Here is a 25,915-nt window from a genome sequence, read left to right as displayed (position 1 = left end):
AAAACTGCCAATCTTCCCCTGACAGCACAGTTTGGGCTGTGCATGTTCAGGGGTTCACATAAGCATCGCCGAGCTGCAGAAAACACAACAACCAAGCAGCAGACTCCGTCCCGGACCTCTTGTGCTGCCTGCACGGTGACAAAGCTGGCTGCAGGGTTTCACGCGAGCGCGCCTGGTCGAGTGCAGCCGAATCACTCCCTCTGCTGACGGCTGCGGGGCAGCTGCCGGGCTTCAGGTGCACTTCATCTGGCAGGAGTTTTCAGAGTCCTGCCTCCAGAGAAAGAAAACAAACCCTGATGTGCTTCCCCGCGATGGGCTCCCTGCGAGTCAGCCAGCGGCCTCCAGGAGGCTGTCCAGCCGCTCCGGCCCCTCGGACCAGGATGTTTGGGTTAGAAAATGACTTTGCTACTCCCTCAGCCCCGTTCCCTAATTGCCCCAAGGGTAATTACCTTGTCTCCTTTCCACTTAAGAAAAACCAAAAGCCCTAGTGTTATTCTATCAAGTAGGAAGTCAAGTTTGCGCAGAGTTTGCAATATTTTCACAATCATTACTACACTTAGGATAATAAATGCATTAAATCAGAAAGAGTAGGTGATGTAAATATCAATGAACTGCTAAAATAAATCGTACTAACAAGCGGCGGTCTAATAACGGATCAACTTACATCCTCCTGTTTATACAGCAGCTTCACAAAAAGTGACTGAGGACCTGAAGATAAAATACTCCTGCAGAAAATATGCTGCTAACACAACATTTCTTCAAGTAATCACAATAAAAACAAAAGTTTGCAAAAGCCACACATGTCCATATCTGATCACTCAAGACCCTCCGTGGAAGAAGAAATGAAGAAGGAGAAAACTGAGCCGTAGCCTGGGTTTAAAGTAAATTGTGAATATGACAGGGGAGCTATAATCGCAGAGGCATGAGCGTGTCATTCTGCCTTCCTCAGGCTCGGGACTGATAGATTGGTACGGAGTGCAGTTTCTCCCGCGGGTGCGATACATCAGGCTGCAACGCTCCAAGTACCATTATGAAATACACCCGAGAGTACTGCAATTCAGGAAAGGACCAGAACACCAATGGCGCTCTCGAAAGATTTCTTCTTGTGCGGTACAGGCGAAGACGGGGGGAAATGTTTTGACTAATTCCCCTCGAACTCAGACGCACCGAGCGCGAACCTGGAAAACACGCATTCACGTGCAAAAAGGAAAACTCTGAATCAGAAACATAAACAGGGGAAGAAGTGAAGGGGAGTGGTTGGAGGAGGGGGGGGGGGGGGGGGGGTCACCTGCTCTGATACGGATGGAGATTAGAGGGAGTTTTCAAAAGGGACACACTCTGCTGATGCTGGATTGACATTGTCCTTTTGAAGATGTCAACATCAATGTCTGGCTACAGAAACAGCTGTCAGCCTGTGTGTTCCTGCAGAGCTTGTGGGGGGGGGGGGGTTCTTATCGAGAAAGCATCTGTCAGAGCGGGTGATTACAGGGCGGCCCGGCTGAGAGCTCACGCCGTCAGATCACTGACAACTTAACCTTCCACCGTCCTGCTCCTTGCCCTCCCCCCAAGAACCTGCATCAAACGCCGCAGAGCTCCCAGGCCGGCGGCCTGTGAGGTCCCCCCCCCCCGTTCTACTAAACGCATCTCAGTGTGAACTCTTGTTTTAAAACTCCTCTGACCACAGAGGATCCTGCGTGTCGCATCTGAGTCATGATTTGGACCTCGGTGTGGGATGAAACTATTTCAAGAGCCGCTGCGCCGAATGAAAAGCTTGGAGGCCGTTCAGGATAAATGAAGACGACGTCTGCTGGTAATATTAACATTTCCAGTGATACCTGCGGTAAAATAAACACAGATGGGAGTGGATTATGTCGTATTGTGAGGGGCTCTGCCTCTTGCACGTATGTGTGCGAGATACGGCAAAGTTATCCATCGTCACGTGACCTTAAAATCCGTGAACTTTTCCATGTTTTTCTGATAAAAAGTGCTGCTTGGAAACAACGGACCCTTAACACATCACAGAGATGAAAAGAGAAGGAACTACTAAAGCTCTCTTCTGCCCTCTAGGAAGACTAAGTTACATATTCACTAAATATTTATATGAGATTCTCCGTTAAAAAGGAAAAAAATCCTCATTAAACAGCTGTGCAGGACAATTAATGCCCAAATTAGAAGAGCCTGTTGTTCTCTTCTTAATTTGCACAGATGTTTCACTCTCGCTGTCTTTTCATCAGAAATCAGAACCAGACAGTTCCACAGAAAAGGCTGCATTGTCCTCAGGGTCGCAGCCTTCCCAGCAGATGAACATTAACACGCTAACACGCTGCTCCTCTCAACGGACCTGGCAGCTCCTTTTAAAGCTCCGTTGCTCGCTCTTATTTCACACAAATTTAGGAGAACCGGTGCATACCTCTCACCGGCCCTTTAAACCACTTCCAGACCGTGACATTTACGTCTGCTTTGATTTCACTGCATTACTCTTTGATTCGAAAATGATAATGAAATGGTAAACAAATTCCAAACATGACCTTTCATTCGGTTTTTGCTTCTCATTATCAGTTTTTTCCCTTCGTCCTCTGCCAGCGTCCTTCTCCCCGGTATGTCATCCTCCGACCGCTCCAGATCAAATAATACTAAGTGTCTATAAATTTGAGCTTCTTTAATTAAAGCCTTGCCCCGCAGGACAGGCCCTCACGTAGCCACCAGGCACAGGATATATCCTCTGAAATGGCACAAATTGCCCCATGAGCATGACAAATTACATTATGATTACTGCACTGGCCCAAACGCTGTTCATCTTGATAGAGTTAACCCAGAGTGGGTAGGCCCTGTCTACCGGCTGCACAGAGCTAAAAGGGGAGAAAGAATTAGGTTTTTTTGGCAGGAGCGCACTGCAAAAACCTGCGTTGTAAATTTCCGGCTCATCCAGAGAATCGCTTTGGGAGGCGCGCACAAAATCTGCACATCCACGAGCCCACGCTGAAATGCATACATGGACAAAACAGCCATGTAATTCCGGGGTTTTAGTTTGTCCGGTTTTGTTTTTGTTTTTTTGACAGTACTTATTATGTTTATTTATATTTCAGTGCTTGCAGAAGGGCTTGTAATTACTGTATCTGAACTCTTGTATCAGATTGAGTTGAAATAACATGAGGTTTGCCATGGCCTTTTTTTTTTGTTGTTATTTTTTTTTTTCCTTTTTGAATATTTCCTGAAACAAAACTAAAACTATTAAACAAGAGATCAAAAAAGCAGTGAGCCTGAAAGAAATCAGCATCCAGCGGTTACCTCCACCGCAGCAGAAAAGGCCCATATGTCTGACCTGCTACCAACTGCGGCTACGGCTTTCAGGGCAGGAGGTTAAATGCCCAATTCAAAACTTTTCAACACACGTCAGTGTTCATAAGTAACACAGTGTTGGAGGATAAACAGAGGGCCAAGTCGCGACTCTTGAGTGGCTAAGTTGAAATTTGAAAGAAACAACAAAAAAAAACAAAAAAAAAACCGTTAAGTTCTTGTGTTTGTATTCTCTCAAATTTGCTGTAATTTAAATACAGCTGAATGTAGTAACGGCATATCAAACATCTACGCAGAGATGGAGGGATGACAGACAGAAGCCTTGTTAATGAAAGGGTTTGTTTATCCTGCGATTAAATAACAAAGTTAAAGATTCAAAATATATACGAATGCAAGCGGGCGCGTGGATGCGTCCGTTTCCTCGCATGCATGGACCACATTTCCTCTTCCAAACGCGTGCAATTATATCAATTTTCCTGGAATTCATAACTACTTCATATAAGCAAAACAAACATGCAACTCTGCAGCATTAAGACTCCTCACAACCCTGTTCTTTCATTTTCTGCTGTCACTCCTTTGGTTTTTGCTCCTTCTAGTCTAAGAGCTTGTTGAGCTTATTCACTTCACTCTTATTATTATTCTCATATTTCTCCAAATAAAATTACATTTTTCAGTGATCTCAGTGTTTCATCTACATCGCCCCTCGTCCTATTTAAGCCTGCCGTTTCCTGATCTTTAACAATAATGACTTGAATGCTGAACAGTGGTGTAGTGGAGGTGCAGAAGACCTTCAGGTTTATCTGTGTGAAGTCTTGCAGGGACGAGATGAAATAAGCTTAACGTCTCCTGGCCGTGTCATGTCTTTAATAACTGGTGTATCCGACCAGGGAAGGTCTTCCATTCTGACTGATCACAATCATCCTCCTGGAGACATAACAGCGTAGTTATTAATGTTCTTAGATCTGACATGTATGAAGATGGCGTAAATTAGAGCAGGATCTCAGTTCTGTCCACCAACAGCAGCCCTGTCATCACTGCTCACACTGACAACAATACTTATGTTGTTGGAATGGCCACAAATCACCGTCTACTTCAGGTATTTCAAATGAACTATCAAGTAACGCGAAGAGACTTTCATTTATAAAAATTACAATTCTTTAACAGTAGCAGTCACTGATTTGATCTTTTCTTGCCATAACTGATGTCCGAAGCTTTAATGCTCGATTCGTGGGACAACGATGCTTGATCTAATGTCTCTTCACTAAGTCCTTGTTAGATTTATAAATGTACTCACTTATTCACCTCATATGTTCCTCCTCACTGATCCCATTGGATATTATTTTGACACGTTGTTGATTTTTTTTCCAAAGATTTAGCTAAATCTAAACCTTGTTACCTGACGTTTAGCCTTCAGATCTTGCTTGATCTATTTCTATTATTCCTCCATGTAAAGCATGTGCTATTTTCTTTTCTTTCTTTTTTTTTAATTGCTATAAAAACTTTATCTTTCATGGGAGAATCGACAGCTGGATTCATATCATCCTGCATGGGTACCCCTTTGTGTGCCGTCTGAGAGGTCAGTTCACCAAAACATCCCATGTATATCTTTAGAGAAACGATTAAGACTTATTTTCCACTATCACCTTGGTTTAATAAAAGCCCTCCTCTGGGATTAATAAAGAGCCTGTCTGTGATTTAACTCATCTATGGCAGCATTAAAGCACTTTGTGCTGGGCATCCACGATGTTTATATTCTATTCAGTTCAGTGGAAATATTTACTGGGCCAAATTAGCTCATTATCAATTAAAGATCATGGATTCATTGAGAATTTCTGAGCCTATTGGCTTTTAAAGGGCATTAAATGCAGCTGCTGCAGTCATGCAATAACACACTAGGTAATAAGACCGTCGTGTCATACAGTACGCGGTGCAGTGGTGCGTCACCTAAACATAAGAGCTTCAGAAGAAAGTGCAGTGCATGTGCCTTTTCCCTTTTTTTTCTTTCTTTTTTTTTTTTTTTTTTTTTGCTTTTGGCTCACTGGTGAAGTTAAGCCATGCTCGTGCCCGTGCGAGCTGGAGTCAGGCAGCTTCCGTCGTGTGATTGCGCGCACGCAGCCTGCAGCCGGGGCCTTCCTCCAGGAAGCCGGGCCTCCTCAGGTCCCCCGAATATCTGCACCAGAGACGTTAATATAATACATCCATGCACCAGAGACGTTTGCATCAATCATTAAGATAAGGTCCGAGCACGGCGCGGCCCTCGACCACCGGGGACGCGCTTATTTCCGTGCGCCTGGACTGCGCTTCTGCTCCTCCAGCTGGAAAACATACGACTTAGAAATATCAACGCATGCAGCCAACATCTTTATAAATCATTATATGTTTTATTTTGATTTAAATGACATTTAGAGTGTGCAGAGCGCGCTGGTCCGTGCGCCTCGGAGTGTTTGGGTCGGTCGGATCGGGGACGCGCAGAGGCGCATCTCAGTCTGAAGGTCACTTCTCAAAGCGATGACTGTCGTCTCGCGTGCTGTTTTGAGAACTTTTACTAGAACTTGTGGCTAAAAACACAAACCCAGAGAAATAACATTTTGCTGCTGGCGCTGCATAAACTTAAATAGGCCTAGACAATTTTAGGAAGCCATTTCCGCCGCTATAACACGCGGCCTTGAGTTTTGATACAATACATTGGCTTTGAGAAAAGCAAGCATGCAGGAAAAAAAAAACAAGCTACCTTATTCCCACCATACCTTAAGAACGACGGAGCACGACAGAGAAAAAGCAGAGGTTACAGACCCCCATAAGAAAAAATCTAGATATATTTACTCAGCCTTTCCTACATTTTTTCCACGGCTAAATCAGTACATTTTAATAGTTGTCCTGTTTAAATTATATCATGAAAAACCACAAAAGAATGTCTCAAACTAAAAAAAGAAAATAAAAAAAAATCAGACCTCATAATTTGACGTTTTTCCCCACTTAAGTTGTGCAAAATAATTTATTACTTAAATCAACAAGCGCCATCTCTCGTTTTTACATGTTGTTGCCCGAGGCCTTGGTGTTGCACGAATTACCTGTTTCCATTCGTCTAATTTCTCATGACATTGCGATCTTTCATTTTGATCATGGACAATAATTAGTTGATGGATACGATAAATCCTCTCGTGTCTATTTTAAGACTGTTTTGTGTGCAGTTTCTTCCTATTAAATATACCATTCAGTCTTTCAACGTGTGCGTGCGACTCTGCAGCGCGCTGCTCCATTCCTGCACAAATGTGCGGGGAGAGTCACTCACATCGGGGAACTGGTAAGTCTATCAACTCATTTTGTCTCATGCCTGCGAGAGGATGTGCACCGGCGATAAATCCTGCTCATGTTAGAGGACAGACGCGCACAGAACAAAAGACACGTGTCCGGTTAAGTAGCCATCCTTCAGCACTACCATGGCTCATTTTAAACAAGCCATCCACAGCTCCATGCGTGGACATCTGTCTGTCAAAGATGAGGTGGGGGGGATCTAAATGGATGTTATTTCATCCGAGCCAAAGCACACATTAAAATTTGAAGGAGACTGCGCGTGTACCGGACTGAGACAAAAAAAAAAAAAAAAAAAGGATGGGAGGCGGTGGGAGCTGATTTAGAAGAATAGCCCCATCCAGAATCAACATTACTTCAAACATGAGGTCATCTAAACATCTGTCTACAACATGTCCGCCAGCAGTTCAATCAAAGCCCCTCTGAAACATGTACAATTGTTTGTGGAAATAAATATTAGGCCTAATTCGGCTGTGATTGGTGCCGCCGCTCGGGAATTACGGAAAGAAAAAACATCCATTGCCAAGTGCAGTCTCTGTCAGTGGACAACCCCCCCTGTGTGCGCGCACACACACACACACACACACACACACACACACACACACACACACACACACACACACACACACACACACACACACACACACACACACACACACACACACACACACACACACACACACACACACACTTTGTTCGACTTTATTTATTTTATCCCCCTCTCCTCTTTTCTTCCTCTCCTTCATTTGGGCTAAGGGGCTTTATTTGTTCTTTCCCGACTGATTTCAGGTTGACTGTTTCAAACCAATTAAAGTAAAGCAGCGCTGCGTCCAGAGGCCTCTCCAGTCTGCAGGGAGAGCTGCAGCAATCACACGCGGGGCGTCTGTCTCATGTCGTCACAGTCCATTTGCTGGAGACGGATCGATTTACTCACGGACTTACAGAAAGAAAAAAAAGAATCTGCTGAGGAAATAACAAAGGCCTCTGAGAAAACATTACAGCAAAGACAAGGTAACTAGATAGATTAGCTGTTTTTAAATCGGCTTCATTCTGAAGGCTATTTAATCATAGGAATTTGCCCTTTATCTTTTTTTTTTTTCAAAATTTCCCTGCTCCTGTTTTCATTCTTTAATTTACTTTTCAGATAAGACTTCTGAGACAAGTTGCAGAGGACACACACAGCATGCATCACTCTAACCAAGCCACTGCGACATGCTTTTATTATGGGGACACATACAGTAAGCAGCTACTGCCCCCTTGTGGACAAATAGAGAACGGACATTAATATAATTGCCTTTTGGCACAATTCTCTGCAACAGAATTAAACTGGCAGACAAATGTTTAAAGAATAGTTTCCCACGACTGCGTAAATGGTCGGATTATTTTTTTTATTTTGACTCTGATACCAGCAACGGCACTAATGATGCATATATGTTCTACTGTTTCCCAATAAAGTGAAATACATGGCTTATTTATTGTACATTCTCAGTCATCCAGATGATGGTAATCCTCAGGGTTTAAACAGAAGGCCCTGGACTTCTGTTCTTGTTTCTTGAAGAAGTTTCACTTTTCACTGTACATGGATGTTTTGTTTGGAGAAATGCCTCTTAGTTTCTCAGACAATCCAGGCACATATGGAATGACAATGTTTAGGTCTGTTTTCATTTCTCTTGTGTTTGAGATAGGCTTTTAATTTTCTCTTATTATGGTTACTTATTTAATTAATTTATTTTAATCTTAAATTTTACATAAAAAAACAACAGTATTGCCGCTTCAACTGTTATTTCATATGACTGACACGGTGAAAAATTCATAGACAACGACAACCTTAAATTGGCTGTATTATGAATATAATATTTTTTTAAATGAATCACTCTTTATGTGCTTGTGAGCATATATTTGGGTGTTTGACCAATACAAAAACTCTAACATGAACGAAACACTGTCACCTGTGTTTCAGTTTTTGAAGGTCTTTTAATGTCCCACACATGGGATGGTTGACTCAAATGTGACTTTAAGAACTGACAAAACTATATGGCCCAGCGACACTATATTCCTTTAATTTCCTTTAAGGTGAGTGATTAAACATTTTCATGAACAAACAATAGAAGTGCAGTTGCTTTCAACTGAATTTAGGAGTGACATTACTTCCACGGTTTCCTCATGTCAAAGACTATCAGATTTACTTTGAAATATAATCACTTTTTTGCTTTAACCTGCAAACATAACAGATATTCAAATTCAAATCCAGATGCTTGGGGGTCATCTTGACCAAGCAGTTTGCACGGCACAAATGCCAAAATGCGATCAAATTACTTTACTGAACCTCAAAAGGTGCTTTCCCCCGCTTAAGTCCCATTTGACATCAGCCCTGTGACCGGGCTGCACGTAAATTACCCCTCTCCCCCCTTGTTAACACCGAATCAAACTGGAAAAACAAAACCTCTGCTGGGGAGGTGGAGGCGTGAAGGAACACTGAACTCTTTCTGCTCAGGTATAAACCTTTGTCCTCCACACGCTCCCATCGGCCCTGGTGAGGACAGATGAGAGGCCCTCGGCTTCAGGATGAGAGTTCAAGGCTGCAGGTTGTCAGTCCCGGGGGGCTCGTGAGGTCACAACAGGGTGGGACCTTGGACTTTAGGGGTGGGACAAGTAGCATTGATATATCATATATGACAACCACTGTTCACATAGCTAAAATAAATCACCGTTTGTTTAAATAACAATAAAAAAATAATAATACTGAGCACCAAGGTGATATCTCAAGCCCTTCATTTCGAGGCTCTATCTGCAAAACAATTGAAGTGCTTGACTTTTCTGTTGAGTTTTTCTCATAACAGCACTGTAAGTGAGCTGGATAGACTGAAGTAAATATTTGACTTCTGAAAACACCAACCAACCATTTCTGTCTAAAACAGCTGAAACGTAATAGACGTGTTTACAGAAACGTCGGATGCTGTATAATTTCTGGAGTTATTCTGTTATTGCGCTACATAAATAAGCAAACAAGCACCTTTTAGAAACCACGGCTGATTGCTTGTAGTCCTGTTGTTAAAGTTGAAGACACCTTCATGTCCCTGCTTCAGGAAGCCCACCGTCATCTGAACAAACCAGGCAACATTAGGACCATGTTCCTTTATTTCTCATTATTTTGCCTGCCATAACAAAGTGAGAAACCCGAGAAAACGCAGATGGACAACTCAAGAATTGCCAGGATTATTTAAAAAAAGCAGTAGTTAAAATGTAATCAAGTTCTGAAACTCAAGCTTAAAAGTATCAGTCCAGATCTGGAGCTTTATTCAAATGCAGCTGAGAACAGATGTGTCTTCAACCTCAATCTTTACTTAAACTGCTGATCTGAGACTTTCTGGGAGATTGTTCCAGATAAGTGGAGCATAGAAGCTGAATGCAGCTTCTCCGTGTCTGGTTTTAACTCTGGGGACTGATAAAAAACTGGATCCAGATGACCTGAGGGGTCTGGAAGGTTCATACTGGGTCAGGAGGTCACTGATGTATTCTGGCCCTGGACCATTCAGAGCTTTATAGACCAGAATCAGAAATTTAAACTCTATCCTCTGATGGACAGGCAGCCAGTGTAAAGACTTAGTGAGGACTGGAGCAGCAGAATTTTAACTAAATGTTTAAGTAAACCTGTAAAGATGTTACAATAACAATACAATACAATTTTGTTTAGCTGGAGAAAGTTATGGCACATCCAGTCATTAATCTCCTCGATGCATTTACCAAGAGCCTGTACAGGGCATCGGTCTCCTGGTGACATTGTAACATATATATCTGTGTCATCTGCATAGCTATGGTACCGTATTTCCTGGACTATAAGCCGCACCTGTATATAAGCCGCATCCGCTCTATTTTAAAAAAAATAATAAAAAAAAGATATACAAGCCGCAGATATTTATGTTGTTAGATTAGATATTTACTACATGTACAGAAGGATTTTGAACTGTAAATGATGTACATGTTTGTACCTAAATAGATCCTTTCCTAACAGTGTCTTTTAACATGGCAGCAACTTTGCTGATTAAAACGGGACAGAACCAAGAGAAAATAACTGGTATTTATTTATCTATCTGTTTGAAATCTGCTTCTACCTACTTCTATCTGCTAAAGAAGAAGTAGCGTATTCTTCTTTGCATTCATTTTGTCTTAGTTTTGATTCTAATTCCGGTTAGCGCACCCCCTAACGGTGGAAGAAAAATCCACAGAAAAGCCGCACCTTTATATAAGCCGCATGGTTCAAAACGTATGAAAAAAGTAGCGGCTTATAGTCCAGAAAATACGGTAGTTTATTTTTCTTGTTCTTTATAATCTGTGCCAGTGGGAGCATGTAGATGTTAAACAGAAGAGGTCCCAGGATGGAACCTTGGGGAACTCCACATGTGATTCTGGTCTGCTCAGATGTAAAGTTACACATTTACACAAAGTACTTCCTGTTCCCTAAGTACATTTTGAACCAGTTTAGTACAGGTCCAGAAAAACCCGCCCAGTTCTCCAGTGGTTTGAGTAAAATATTGTGGTCAACTGCATCAAATGCAGCACTGAGATCCAGTAAAACTAAGACCAACATGTTTTCACTGTCGGTATTCAGACATATGTTATTAAACACTTTGCTCAGAGTGTCTCTGACCAAAACCTGACTGGAAGGCATCACAGCAGATAGCTTGTGTTAATTAAGTTGTTTAAAGACCGCTTTTTCAATAATCTTACTTAAAAATGGGAGATTTGAGATGAGCCTGTAGTTGTTCATTTGTGTCTCGTCAAGATTGAGGTTTAATTACAGCGGTTTTTAGTGGCTCTGGAAACATACCTGACATAAAGGACAAGTTCACCATCAGTAACTGGTCTAATTCCAAAATCTTTGAGACCTTTTTGAAAAGGTGTGTTGACAGGATGTTTAAACAGGAAGAGGAGGAGTTCAGCTGATTTAAGATGTCCTCCAGGTCTTTGCTGTTAATGGGTTGAAACTGCGTCATGGTGTTCAAACCGGTTTTCGGGGGACACGGTACATATGTTGAGCCTGTTATAGGGAGGGGAAGGGAGGAAGCTGCAGTGAAGCCTGTTAGGGACACGCGTGATGAGCAACACCCTTTGCACGACCTGCTACCTCCGACTCGGGCAGCTGGACTGTCAAGACATTGAGGAACCAGCACAAGCGGGCTGAACCTGTTGGAACTATTGTAAATAAGTAGTAAGTTATCATGCTCGCTATTAACAGAACGTATGATAATTTGGTTACGCCTGTGACACACTGATAAAACAATGCTGTGTTAAGTGATTAAAAAGTGCTGCACAAGAAGTTTCCTGATTATCAGCATAAAGCAGAAATCTGCAGAGAAGAGGAAACTTCTTGTTGCTAACAAACAAGAACAAATCTATACCTTTCCACGACCACTCCCTTTCCCCTCCCTTTAGGGGCGCAGTCAGCTATGTAATCTAGGGCAAACCCAAAGTGAATAAAAGCAAGGAAGCAGAGAGACAAATTTAGAGTAGGTTGGAGATTTTACACATCTCATTGCTCTCCTTGCGCAAGTCATTTTAATTGTGTTTGTGTCTCTTTTGTCTCCAGAAAGTTTGATGATACAAATGTTAAGTGTATGAACCTAACAGAACCCAAGGCCAAGACCAGCAGGCTGAAAAGCCCAGTCCTGCATACTGCAGTTAGACTATTTAATGAGACTATTTAGATAGCAAAGACACAGCATGACTGCTAATGAACATTGCTTGGTTGCCCTTAAATGAAATATTTTTAACTTTGAAATTGTATGTTTTAAAATTGTATGTTTTTTATTGATTGCTGTAAAATTCAGCTCTTTTTTCAGTGGAGCCCTGGCTTTCACTGCTAGCTGAATTGAATAAAATCAAATCAAATCAAACCTACTGCTGATGTACCAACTGCTTGTCTATAATTTTGGATTTTGTCTGTGAAGAATTTGGCAAAGTCATTGCAGACCACAGTGGAATGAAGTTCAGTTGCTATGGATACAGGAGGGTTTGTAGCAAATAAGGCCCGAGCATTATGACTGTTTTTAGTGATGACGTCAGAAAACTAGGACTTCTTTGCATTCCTCATTTGTAAATGATAAGAGTGAAGTTTCTCTTTATAGATGTCATAATTAACAAAGACAGTTGACAGGCAAGAGAGCACAGACTATGAGACTGACGGGTTGTGTGTCTGCAGAAACACTGCGAAGGACAGTCCGCTCATTGCAGTATCGTCATTCTTTCCACCACCGACTTGCAGTACAAGTCAGAGTCCTCTCATCTGCAGTAATACAGGTACACCGCTTTGTGGTAAGGTTTGGGAACAAACATCAATAAGACAAAAGATGTTAGATTCTAGCAGGAACAAAAGACAGGGGTGATGGATGAGTACAGATACGTTGGTGTTCACCTGGACAACAGACCCAAAACGCAGCACAGTTTCACCACAAGAAGGAACAGACTTTAATTCTTGCGGTTGCTTAGATTTGTCAATGTTTGTAGCAAGATGTTGGGTATTTTCTGGAAATCTAAAATAAAGTTATAAAGTCACCTCCAGGCTGAGACTTAAGTATCGCCTCAAGTGGAGGAGTTTAAGTATCCCAGGGTCTTGTTCACAAATGAGGTAAGAATTAAGCGGGATATATGCTTTTATTTTCCTAAGCAGCCAAATGTCTTCTCCAAACCAACACATTAACTCCATAAACGACAGACCAATCTCATACCAACCCCTGCGTAAAGCTACAAAACACACATAAACACATGCTGACATTGCAAAAGTGTTGTAGCGTCTACAATTTTACTGTAATATTCTGCTTTAAAAAATAGATTTACCTCTATATAGAGAGCACACAATATGTACCATAAAGTTAAATATATTCAAATGTTGCTGATCTAGTGTCAATTGAGACAAAAAATTGACAATTTTGAACCACACCTCTTTACACCGGACAGGTATTTGATTCAAGATCACCCACCCTGTCTACTTTCTCTGGATTAGGTTAGACGGCCAAATTAATCTGATTAAAAATTGTCTAAATATTTAGCTTGCATTGTTATTATCATTAAACTGCTGGGGGGGGGGGGGGGTAGTCTAGTGGCTACAGAAGTGGGCTCTATAATAATTGTTAACGTTCAAGCCCCAGAAAGGCAAGCAAGATGAACCACCTTGGGCCCCTGAGCAAGGCCTTAACCCTAATTGCTCCATGGTGTGTGTGTCTCAGATGTGAGTCGCTTTTGAGAAAAGCATCTGCTAAATGACAGTATTAGTATTTAACTCCTCCTTAACTGGTGTGGAACCCCACACCAGTTTGCTAAAAGTGGCTAAAAAATTACTTTCAGGAGTTACAACAGTTACTATCTATCTATCTATCTATCTATCTATCTATCTATCTATCTATCTATCTATCTATCTATCTATCTATCTATCTATCTATCTATGTCAGAATGTTCTGCTCTTTATCAATTAACAGCTGTACAGTTTAATGTTTTACTTCTACTTTTTACAGTATTTGCACAGTTGCAAAGCCAACAATTTAATTTCTGGATTGATGCCAACTTGGAATTAAAGAAAATGTATGTACTGACCATTAAGGGCAGACTTCCAGTGCAATGTAAAAAAGCTCCAACTTCATAGCAGAAATATATCAATTTAAAGCCTGGTACAAAAAATGGGTTTGGTCTCTGTAGATCTCACGTCCAGGACAACCGGAGGTGGGCGGTGAAGGGGTTGTACCACCTCGGGTGAATTTATATAAAGCAATAAGTGAGTGAGATTTGTATAAAAAGCAACAAGTAAGTCTGCATTAACCCAGTGTTGGTTTTATGTGACTGTCACTTCTGATTTTGCCACTGAAACAAAATATTGTGCAGCAAACATTTCCTTTGCCGTGGCTCGGCTGAAGGAACTTCAGGGCGTGTTTCTATCAGCTGCTTGTTCTGTCCATTTATAACATGGTGGTGTGCAGTACATGGAAAAAGAAGCGTTCAAAATGCTTTTCAGAAAGACTGCTGGTGACAGGGGACATCATGGATAGTCTTTCCAGTAATTTTAGTCATGCAGCTGTCATGAAGTTACACTTTCACGCATGCGTAAACAGACTTCCTGTCCTTCATGTGGTCGTGCAAAGCGAAGGGGGGGAATCATCTTGATGACTATTCATCTTTGGCAAGAGGAGACCTCTGACTGCCTTTTATTTGTTGATCATTCGCGCATGCGCGAGTAATTCCCCTCAACTCTACCATTTTTCTGAGAATTCATGGAAAACACTCTCCTACCTCTCATTGGGAAATGCTCTGAAAACGCACGCAGAATCGGACTAGGCCACCAGACAAGGACAAAAGAGGAAGAATGTTGAACTCACCGGCGGATCCACCTGCAATGATCTGATGGGAAGCTTCCCGCAACAGGCTGCGTGGTCTCCGGCTCGTCATTTTCTCCGTCCAAACTCGTCCTGTCAAAGCAAAGCGTCACGGACTCAGCATTTGACGCAGTAGACGTGGGGCTGTGGTGGTAAGGTGTGCCTCGGGGCCACAAACCTGGCCGCTTGGTCCCGTGAAGTTAGTCGGTGGTGAGTTGAGTGGTGTGTGTAAAGTTGCGTGGCCGCTGCGGAGCAGCAGCGATATGTCTCCGTGTGTCCACACAGGCTCCGCACCGCCCTGTGCACATTACCCTCCCGGACTGCCCGAGGTCGTTTACCTTCCCACACAGTCGCACATTTTATTATTGATACAAATATAATCCTCATTTGGCGGTTAGTGGTCCATGAAAAATTATTATTATTTTTTTTTTTTTTTTGGGGGGTGCACTGGCTGTCCATCCGGGGTCCTCTTCTGTTTAACATCTGCATGTCCATGGGTGCAGATCCCGAAGGGGGACGGGGGGGGGGCATGTCCCCCCAATTTCTGAAAAAACATTAATTGTCCCCCCCAATAAAAATACCCTAAATGATTCAAAATTGAACAAATGTATTTTCAGACTTAAAGGTTGAATATGCAGAATATTTATTAAAAATATATTTCTAAAAAAATAATACATCCACGGTGCGTTTTGAGGTGTACAGAATGAAAGTATTGCTACTCCATTTTATTACTATGCCTATTAAGATACAGGATCTCTTCTTCCACGGAGTCCTGGAAAATGACAGATGAAAGCGAACATGGACATTTATGTAAATAAATTTGATGTTGGGTCAACTTGTGCTGTTTATTGTGCTCTTAGCAATGGGTCCTTTTTTTTTTTAGAACTGTTTACCACCATAACTGTGTTAAAACATGATCAGTTAGTTTAAACAACTTGTTTAGGGCTCCATATTTCATCCATATATCAATTGATCGTGCATAAAGTAGTCCCATAGGATAAAAGGAAGATGGTGAGAAGAATTTGAGATGAGTAGACACTACATGCCCAAAACCCTTAAAATTATGATTTACGAATATAACAGTTAAGTAAGCAGTGACACACACTGTTGGCTGTTTAGGACAAATAAACAAGAAAGGTAAGCACAATAAATGATTCCCTGTGCAGTATTTTTTGGCGAGCCTTTACCAATTTATGGCATGGTATGAGTTGCATATTGGCAAAAAATTAAATATTAAAATCACGTTGGTGTCCCCCCCAATCCTGACATCGGATCTGCACCCCTGTGCATGTCCTTTTATAATCATGAAGTGCGCCCCTTCAGGGCCACAGGGACAACAGCTACGAGTTCCCTCTAGGTCAGTGGTGGGCAAACTTTTTGACTCACGAGCCACGACGGGTTCTAAAATTTGTGTTTGGGCTGGATATACTAAAGCATTGCATGTAGTGTGTGCAAACCTCATAGCACAGTAAGAACACGTAAAAATTATTATTCATTATTAAAAAAATGAATGGAATCAATTTCAACTTTCAAAACATATTATTACTCAACGAAATACTCAACATCAATGGTGTAATTGTGTTAAACCACGCAAAAACATGGATGGATTATCCTGACCGCGGGCTCTCTGAGTCACTGTTTTGCGCAATGTTTCTACAGAAGGGCTTGAATGGCGACATGAAACTAAATGAAATACGCGCCACTCCAACACCGGTCATTGTGTTTGAGTGCGCCATTTAGTTGGCATTGCAGGGAAAGGTGGAAAATGAACAAGGTTTTTATTATAATTTGGACGAGTCCGGCGGGCCTGATTAAAAAGCCTAACGGGCCGCATGTGGCCCGGGGGCCGTAGTTTGCCCATGTCTGCTCTAGGTGTTTCTCTTCCCTCGAGTAGCTGGTATATCCTAAATGATCCTAAATAAACCTAGATGAGTCCAGGGAGAGATTCATCTTCACATCTGGACTGGACACCACAGAGTCCTGACCTTAACCTCAGTGAGAAGACTTTATACTCCAGTCCAAGTCTCCTATTATCAATACAGGCTCTTAGTGAAAAATTAATGCATTTCTGGACAGAAATAAATGTATTATGTGGGCATGATGAAGTCGATCCAACAAAATATTAGTTACAGGTTTTTGTTTTGTTTAAATAACCAGTTATCACATATTTTTACTTGATGGGTTTGCTTGACACCAGATGGTTTTTATCCAAACCGTCAGAAACATTTTGAGTAAAATTTGCGTTAAAACTTCTCCTTCATGTCTTTGCTTGTTTGCATGTTTTAAATAAACAATTCGGGTCACAGTTTAAACAAATAAGGAACAGATACTGTATCACTGATAATATCATGTTTTTTCCCTTTCTTATGTTTTTATTAGTCATTTTTTATTGCTGAGGCCTGCTGACTATTTCAAGGGTTAACCAAACCTCCTCAGACCTGCATGATGTTTTTTGTGTCAGACTAGTCCCCAGCCTTCTGAGGAACGCAGCCTTCAGAGTCTCTCTTTGACTTCCTGCAGAACAAATCCTGCGTTACTCTGTTGGGGTGCATCCATCCTAATAAATAACATACAATAAGACTTCTGCCTCCTCTTCTTTTCAGTCTCACCATCATGCATTTATCTTTTCCCATAAGAATCAACATTGTGTGTCTTCTAACCTCAGCATATACCTATAAAAAACATGTTTTAATAGTATCTGCGACTGTATTTCATAATATTCTCGCTTGGTTCAGCAGCCAAATAACGAATGGTTTTAGATTCATGTCATATTTAAATGTATTAAATTACAGAGTTATAAGGGGGCCACTTTAAGTTTAACCAATGGGGCTCATGTTTAAATTACATTTGACAGTAAAATGCTACATCATATTAACAGTTATTAGACTGCCATGAGACTGGAAGAGAGCATACCGTTGTAAAACGCAGACGGCATTACAAAATTGTATATTTTATTCCAAGAAGTGACGGTTTCCAGATAAAAATCAGTTTTATATTCCCAAGTGGAAATGAGAAGTGAGGCCTGTTATTTGCTGTGACTGTGGTTGATTTCTGACCGTGAGGTTCTGTTTTATCATAGTTTCATCGTAGTTTTAAAAATGCAGGTCCGGTTTTATTCTCTCCATTTAGAAGAGCAGCTCCTGTCTTCACGGGTCACGGCAGCAGATTTATTTATGCCAACACCCGCAGCACATCTCACCTGCTGAAGCTGACTTCCTGAATGAAAACTTAAAAAAAAAAAAAAGGGTGAAAGGTTAAAATAATCGAATGCAATAGATCATAAAAATAAATTGCAATGACGTTTAAAATAATCTTAAAAGCTATGTTTCACTGAATATACTACATATCCGGTGTTAAAATTGAAACTTTTTATTTAAAAGGCAGTTTATTTAATGTGATAAAGTGATTTCAACAAAGTTGGGATGAAGGGAAATAAAAACTAACCGTTGCCTCGAGCTAAGAAACATCACCTCTTAGTGAACTGCACAACTAATAAATGTTTTTGGGAGGAGATCAGTGGACACAACTATGAGTACACATTTCTTTCATCATGAACTGAAACAAAAAAAAGAGAACATCCCAAAGAAGTTGAATATTCAGAGCATCAGCATTTTTGCAAACAGGACTGAGAATCCACGCTTCAGTTTTTACATTGTTTTACTCTTCTCATCAGTGCTTTTCTTGTTTTTTCTTTATCATGATAGAAATTGGAACACATTTTATTTTATTTTCAAATTACACAAACAAATTGTCTTTAATTTTTTAGTTTTTTTAATAAACAGCCTTACACTAATGAGTTTAACTACCTGATTCAGCAGAAGTTATCATACTAGATGCTCCTGAGTCAGAACATAAGGTTATCGTTGTTGCCAATGTTTCAAACAATAAAGATACACATTCCTTCATAAAATGTTTACAATTGTTCCTCAGATCTTTCTCATCTTTGCAGAAAATGATGCAGGCAGCCTCAAAAACACAACAAGGGCAACAAATGGTTCACCTCTGCCATAAAAAACAAAACAAAAAAAAAACGACCCAAGATTAAATTAAACGTTATTCAAACTCTTATAAAGCACAAGGCCTGAGCCGCATTGCTGCGTGGAAAAATGGGAAGAGTTATTTTCTTTGTTGATGAGAAGCGAAGGCACGCAGGAGTTCGGCAGTGAACCCCATAACGAGGATTTCATTTCGTATGGGAGCAGCTACGGAACAACAAGAGCCTTTGACAAGCTGTAAAATAAAATTAAAATTAAAAAAATCTGGGATTTACAGCATAAATTTGGCAGGAAAACGCCATTACCATGTTGACCCCCCCCCCCCCCCCCCCCTCGAATAAGAAAAAGAACAGCTTCCACCCTCACAAACCCAACTCCAGTAAAACACACACTGGGAACGCCGTGCACGACCAAGCACAGAGGGGAACTATTTAGTTTATGGACAGAACGAATGAGAAAAGACGCTTTTGAGTGACACAGTGTGTAAAGAAAAAACGCTGTTTTTGTTCCTCCAAGGAGCTTTGACTAAAATATGCATTTTGTTGGTATTGCATTAACCCCACACTTCCTGAATATATAATACTGCTCTCATTCTGCCAGAAGTGCTTTGTGAGGGGAAGCCAAGGGAGGTTCTGTTCCAGCACTAGAAAAATGCCAAGAAAATGATTGATGTCCTAAAAAAAAAATAAAAAAAACACCCAATAAAAATGTTTCTACATTCTTTTCAGCAAAAAAGACATAGCTGCAAAATACGACTGAAAATCAAACCAGCTACGGACGGCTGCATTTAAATAATTATATTTATTTTGTTTTCCAAAGCTTAAATTGTGTTCAAGTGAAAGGGTACCAATAGAAAAGTCACTTATAATAGCTGTCAAATGAATTTTATATCAATGTGAGATATTAAAAATAAATACACAAAAGTAGGGTTAGAAAAGGTTGGTTTGTACCATTTATTTTACGAGCACACGTACACGTCGTTTTATCATTCATAGCACATTCTAGCACAGCAGCCAAACATCTTAAATTATCAAATAAACTGACAAAAAAAGGAAGTTTTTCCATGAAAAAAAAGAAAAAAAAAACTATGACAGTTATGGAAAACTACTCCTTTTTATGCAAAATCCTGAAACTGTTAGAGACAATAAATAAATCATATAAACACAGTGGTTTATCCAAAGCAGTTCAAGTCATTCAAATATGTAGCTTTTATTTAAAAACTGGTGATCGTTAAAAACGCAGATGAACAAACTGGATGTCCTACATCATATATATATATATATATATATATATATATATATATATATATATATATATATATATATTTATTTACACATACATACATGTACATGTATATATATGTGTGTGTGTGTTTTAAATGGACCACTGGAAAATGTTCACAGATATTGCATTCATAAAGTACATCACTAAAAACCTTTATCATCCAGCAGATCAGAACTGGTGAAACATCAGCTCTGAGCTAACAAGTAAGCAAATATAATCTGTAAAAAAATAAAATAAAAGGAGAGTTTGTCCTTTATTTTATGACAAAGCCATGTTGTTTTGAAAACAGAAAACAAATCTTTAAATGAACACATACAATGATGGTTCCGGGTGCCTAAGAATGATTTTGTGTATGTGTGTTGAATTCAATTACGTTTAGCTTTTAAAACCACTCTATGTAGTAATAACACTTCTGACCACATGGGGCAGTACATCACAAGAACGTTCATTTGTTAACTCCCGGACTAAGATGCAACAAAGTTCTCCTCCAGTGGCATAAACATTTTTTTCAATATGTGTTAAAAATCAAGCATGGATCTAGATCTAAGTATAACAGTAAACGCCAGATTTGTTATAGCTCCGCCCATTTTCAAACTAGTAATGAATCCTGCGGTGACACTTTTAGGATGTGTCCAAAACTGCCGCTTGTTGCCATTGAGTTACACTGATATGCATCTACATGAAATCATTTATCTCTGGTCTCTGTTCATTTCTGTTTTCTGTTGTTTCACTTGCTGGAGCACAGTGCATGATGGTACGGATGTGACTATTGGCAATCGGTTGTACACTACTATTCATGATGCATTGTGGGATATATTGATAGTACTTAATAGTTATTGACTGTAGAAAACAGCATTCGGTCACGACTCATTAGTTTGTAAAGACTGTACGGGGCGCAGCCATGTTGTTTGAGAGACGAAGAGAACACGCAGACTACATGTCAATCAAAGTTAGCTTTGGCTCTTAGCTCCGTCAGTTGAACATCGCTGAAATATCCGCAGAGCTGCAGACACTCACAGCAGAATGTACCGTTGGCGAAATCAAAAAACGACTAGCGATTTGCCGACACCAGGTTGATACAAATGGCCAGTTGCTTCGCTAAGCGCATTAGCATGACATTAATGGATGAGGACGTAATAACCTGTCAATCAATGGTATTAGAAATAAACGTAATGCTTTATATAACTCTCCTGCCCCCCAAGAGTTGTCCTGGGCGTGTAATCAATTGATTGAGACCAAAACTGGGGTTTTTTTTTTGCTCCAAAGGTGGACATTTTAACATGGAGGTCAATGGAGATTGATTCACTTTTGGAGCCGGCCCCTGGTGGCCAGTCGGGGAACTACAACGGATCTTAGCTCCACATGGAAGTTAGATGGTTGTTGCTTGGTTTAGACTTGAAACAGCAAACTATCCCAGAATTAACATTGTAATAACAAGCAGCAGTGATGGTGGAGGAGAAAGTTGTTGTTTTTTCAAAGGAGAAAGAAAGAGAACATTTAAAGTTCTGCTATTATTTTCTAACTTCAAACTTGTGGTTGTCAAAATGGAGTCTAGTTGAACATTCCTTCAATGTTTTAAGTGTTTTCGTTTTCTTTCCTCCGCAGAATTCTACTCATATCACGGTTGAAATATGAAACCATAAAAACAAACCCACATCATACAAAGTGACGAGTCATGAAAGCTTTCACCAGGAGCCCGTGGTCCATGAAAAGTTAACCTGTAAAAATATGTCTGCTCGCTTGCTGAACTGTGACGCCACCAAGTTCACTGCCGCTCCAACAGCGCAGAGGCCCAACTGTCCAGTTGTTGTAGTCGGCATTGAGAAGCAGCTGAAGTGATGCTGCAGGATGTGCTGGACATTTCCCGCTCATTACCACAAACTGTGGTCCACAGCTGAGCTATGTGCCCCCACGTGGTGAGAAGAGGTATTACTATATAAAGTGCCTTTAAGTTGTTTGAATGCATGCAGGGAGCCTGTTGCAGACATTTGGTGCATAGAACAAATAAAGAAATTACATGAACCTAAAGTATAATGGAAAAAAATGTTAGAAATAGACCTAAATAAGAGTAATATTAATGGGACTACTGGAGAATAAAGTTCTTATCACATTGGCCTCTTCTGAAACTGTGAAGTACCATCAACAAATTCAAAGTGTTTTTTGTCAGATTAAAAGAAAGGACACCGAGGTGAGATTCCCGATGAAAATGTGTACCTTTACGTGTGTGAGGTCCCAGCACAAAATGTCTCTAAAAATCAGTCAAAACTCCAATTTCAACTGAACTAAAAAACATTAAAATAATAATAAAAGAAGAAAAAAGAAAGGTGTAATACTCAAGAAGAGTATGGTTAAAACACTTGTCTCACGAGATTGGATCTGTCATTTTTGAAAGCCCATCCTCGTATAAACAAACCTCTCAGAACCTGTTCTAAAAGAACGAACCACCAGGATGGTTCCTGGACGAAGCCCGGCTGCCGTGGTCCGTCACAGCAGAGTGGGGCCGTTGGTGGTGTAGTTCATGGCCGGGAAGTGCCTGCCATCTGCGTCCCAGTGGCCGAGGGGCTGCTGGGGGGCGGGCGGGGCGGCGGGGTTCCAGTGGTTGATGTAGCTGGCCGTGAGGAGGGTCAGCTCCAGGATCTGAGACGTGAGCACAGACAGATCCACAGTTCAGCTTTCACGCCGTGAGCTGGATGCATTTCATCTGAATGTGGGGAACCATTTCCTCCGAAAAGCATGTGAAAACCGGAGAAACCCAAATGATCTGAACCCCCCCCTGTTAACATGAGCTACAGTAGTAACGCGACCTGTGTTAAAGCTCCACCGAGAGTCTGCGCTTAAAACACGAGAAAACCTGTGATCTGCATTAGTGTGAAAACGAGTGAAAGCGTAGACGTTTTCTTCTTCAATTATGTTCTTTTACAGATATTCCCACATCCTGCACAGGGATGTGGGAGCATCAAGCATTTCTCCTGCTAAAGCTTGCTGTAAATGATTTATGTTTCAACCCCCTTATTTCTAAAGTTTCAAGTTAAACCAGGAAAACAGAGGAGCACGAGAGAGCTTTCCCATTTTATGAAAACTTGACGCCGCTTGGCCCGGCTCTGCAACAATTAATCATTCCCTCGGACTGGTTTGCCTCGGCGCACGCACGATGCCTACCTTTGGTTTAGCCATTGCAAAGAGCAGCTTCTCCACACTCTTTTTCCCAACTCCGGGCTCCTTCTGCTGGCTGGTGACCAGCATGAAGTCATCACGACAGCCGCCAAAGGTAATAATGGACTGGTAGGAGTACGTCACCAGGATGTGCTGGGAAACACAAGCGTTGCCAGCGGGAGAGTTAGCCGACGCTGAGCAGGTAATCCAAACAGGAAATCATTCGGGTTTCTGCTTTTCTGAGCTCTAAACCGAATGTGACAACAAGTGCTGCAGTTTTCATTTGGTTCCTCCTGCCTCCAGTCCGGGTCCACATCCACAGAGAGACTGTACGCCCGGCCAGAGGGAGGAAGTGGATCGACAAGGGCTGCTGAAAATTACAGGTTAGCAGAGCTTAAATGTTGGAAATGCTGTCTGTTCGGGTCAAGCAAGTCAAATCTGAGGTTTGCCATTTTATTTTGCTTTGGATTGGAATAAAAATAATCCCGAACCGGCGGGTAAACGGCGCTCCGGCTGTGGTCTTTCCAGCTGTGCGACAGTTGTTTTGAGCTTTGAAGTGAAACAGCTTGAAAGCTTGTCAACTAGAGCTCGTTTTTTCTAAAATCTAATAAAAATATGCTGTTCTTTGTCCTCCACACTCACCATTGTGTAGTCCAGCACACACAGCCCATCCTCGCTGACCGCCAGCCACACCTGGTTCTGCTCAACGGGAGATGGCGGGACCGGCTGTGGACGAGCAGACACGGGGTTGTTTTACAGATGCCGTCATCTTCCTGTTCTTAAACTCGGCTCAGCATTAAGCTTCATGTCAGACGTCATAAGTACATTTCAGGCACTGCAGTGCAATCTCGATTTGTTTTTGGCTCTCATGAGCGTGCAAATGTCATTAGTAACACTGGACCAGCTGGGCGGTGATGTCACTATGGCGACTGTTCACAGCCTCAGCGTAACAATCAGAGTAATAATGGTGGGAAGGCGGCAGTGCAACAATTGAAGGCCCCTGAGAGAAAATTTAAACATTAAACAAGTTTCTGGAGAAGGGGGTTTTGTGCAATCAGCTCTGTAATTCTCCCGTTAGTCCACAAGGTGGCACCATAACGACTCAAAACGTCCAGCACGGATTTGTTTATAGGATTTCGATATTTTTATTGGCAATTTTGTAATATCCCAGGGAGTTTTCAACTAATCAATTCAATTCAGTAATAATTAGTAAATAATTCATTCACAAATCCTGCTTGGTTTCAGTTAGATTGAAGAAGGAGCAGAGCCAATAATATTTAATGACTGCCTCCTTTTCTTTTTTTTTACCTTGGCACTGAAGAGCTTGGCTCCGAACAAGGGCCATTTCCGGGCCACGGTCAGGTATATCCTCGCGCACTCAGATGCACTGCACCCACGAAGCATGGACCACTTAGTGGCCAGACACTCAGCAAGATCTCTGAAGACAGAAAAAGAAGTAGGTTTTTGCAGTAAAAACCTTCCAACACTTAAGTGACGATATTTTGGGTGTTGGTTTTACTTGAGCTGCTCGGAGCTGCAGTCCTGCTTGTAGCGTTTGGGATAGAAGCGCTCCAGGACTTGCAGAAGAAGCTGCTGAGGTTTAGGCTGAGCAGCTCCGGTCGGAGAAGAGACGCCTGCTCGCTCCAGATCACCATGTTCAACCTGGCGGACGGAGAACAAGGGCATCACAACATATTTGTAAGTGGAATATTGCTACTAGTTCTCTAAATATACTACAGTACAACGCCAGTAGTTTTGCTGGTTTTGCAATATGGAAAGATATAATTAAATAAGTTAACACAGCAGGTTAAAAGATGACAGCTTTACTGGGTAAAAGCAGCCGAGGTGGCGTCAGCAGCTTTAAATCCAGATTGAAGACACAACTGTTTACAGTGGAAGTACAAAGCTCTGTGAGCAAGATATTTATCCTTTTATTTTTATTTCTAATTGTTCTGTTTACATGTTTTCTTTGAACTTGTTATGAACTAGTGACGCATGTTTGATCTTTTTAATATTTGTTCTCATCTCTGTAAATCAACTGCTTATGGGTAAGAGTGTTCCATTAAAGCCACTCTATGTAGTAACACTAAGTGTGACCACACAGGGGCAGCTTATCATGCAAGTGTTTCCAATGTCCAAGCAAATATGGCTGTATGTCCATGTGGGGTCATCAGTTTACCGGGAACTACATCATTGATTAAATACAAGCTTGATGTATAGATCTAGTGTTGACAGACCTTTGCCATGAGCGCAGCCACCTCCAGAGCCAGCTCTTTGTTCACGGGGAAGTGGCCTCGCTGAACTTCATCATTCACCTGGTATGCCAGCAGGAGTCGCTCTCGCTCCGTCTCCCCTTTTACCTGAGCTCTGAAACACAGCCTGAAGGTGCACACGAATCAAGAGTTGTCATGAATCCCTTTTACGCTCAGTTAAACGTGGGATAAGACAGAAGTTGGTTTGACAACAAATCTCTTAAACAAATGTGTCCACATGGGAAAGGATGCTGATGCTGAG

The 25,915-nt window shown here is 41.4% G+C and overlaps 2 protein-coding genes across 6 annotated transcripts in view; both read right to left on the bottom strand.

Annotated features, from left to right (window-relative positions):
- The window catches only part of slc25a21 (solute carrier family 25 member 21), a 99,277-nt gene extending 84,009 nt beyond the window's left edge, over nucleotides 1-15,268 (bottom strand). The window contains exons 1-2 of the mRNA XM_061743640.1: nucleotides 15,148-15,268; nucleotides 14,973-15,062 (exon numbers count right to left, since the gene is read on the bottom strand). Of these exons, the coding sequence (XP_061599624.1) occupies nucleotides 14,973-15,042 (70 nt within the window). The 5' untranslated portion in view covers nucleotides 15,043-15,062; nucleotides 15,148-15,268. The remainder of the gene's footprint in view (nucleotides 1-14,972; nucleotides 15,063-15,147) is intronic.
- Nucleotides 15,269-19,893: 4,625 nt separating this feature from the next.
- plekhh1 (pleckstrin homology domain containing, family H (with MyTH4 domain) member 1) overlaps nucleotides 19,894-25,915 on the bottom strand; it is a 45,275-nt gene continuing 39,253 nt past the window's right edge. For all 5 annotated transcript variants that reach the window (XM_061743626.1, XM_061743629.1, XM_061743627.1 and 2 more), the window contains exons 25-30: nucleotides 25,639-25,780; nucleotides 24,921-25,063; nucleotides 24,710-24,839; nucleotides 24,044-24,127; nucleotides 23,408-23,554; nucleotides 19,894-22,885 (exon numbers count right to left, since the gene is read on the bottom strand). In XM_061743626.1, the coding sequence (XP_061599610.1) occupies nucleotides 22,733-22,885; nucleotides 23,408-23,554; nucleotides 24,044-24,127; nucleotides 24,710-24,839; nucleotides 24,921-25,063; nucleotides 25,639-25,780 (799 nt within the window). In that variant the 3' untranslated portion in view covers nucleotides 19,894-22,732. The remainder of the gene's footprint in view (nucleotides 22,886-23,407; nucleotides 23,555-24,043; nucleotides 24,128-24,709; nucleotides 24,840-24,920; nucleotides 25,064-25,638; nucleotides 25,781-25,915) is intronic.

The sequence above is a fragment of the Cololabis saira genome, chromosome 16 (assembly GCF_033807715.1).
Source record: "Cololabis saira isolate AMF1-May2022 chromosome 16, fColSai1.1, whole genome shotgun sequence".
Taxonomy (NCBI): Eukaryota; Metazoa; Chordata; class Actinopteri; order Beloniformes; family Belonidae; genus Cololabis; species Cololabis saira.
Note: the sequence above shows the minus strand (reverse complement) of the source record. Positions and strands in the feature narration are given on the sequence as shown.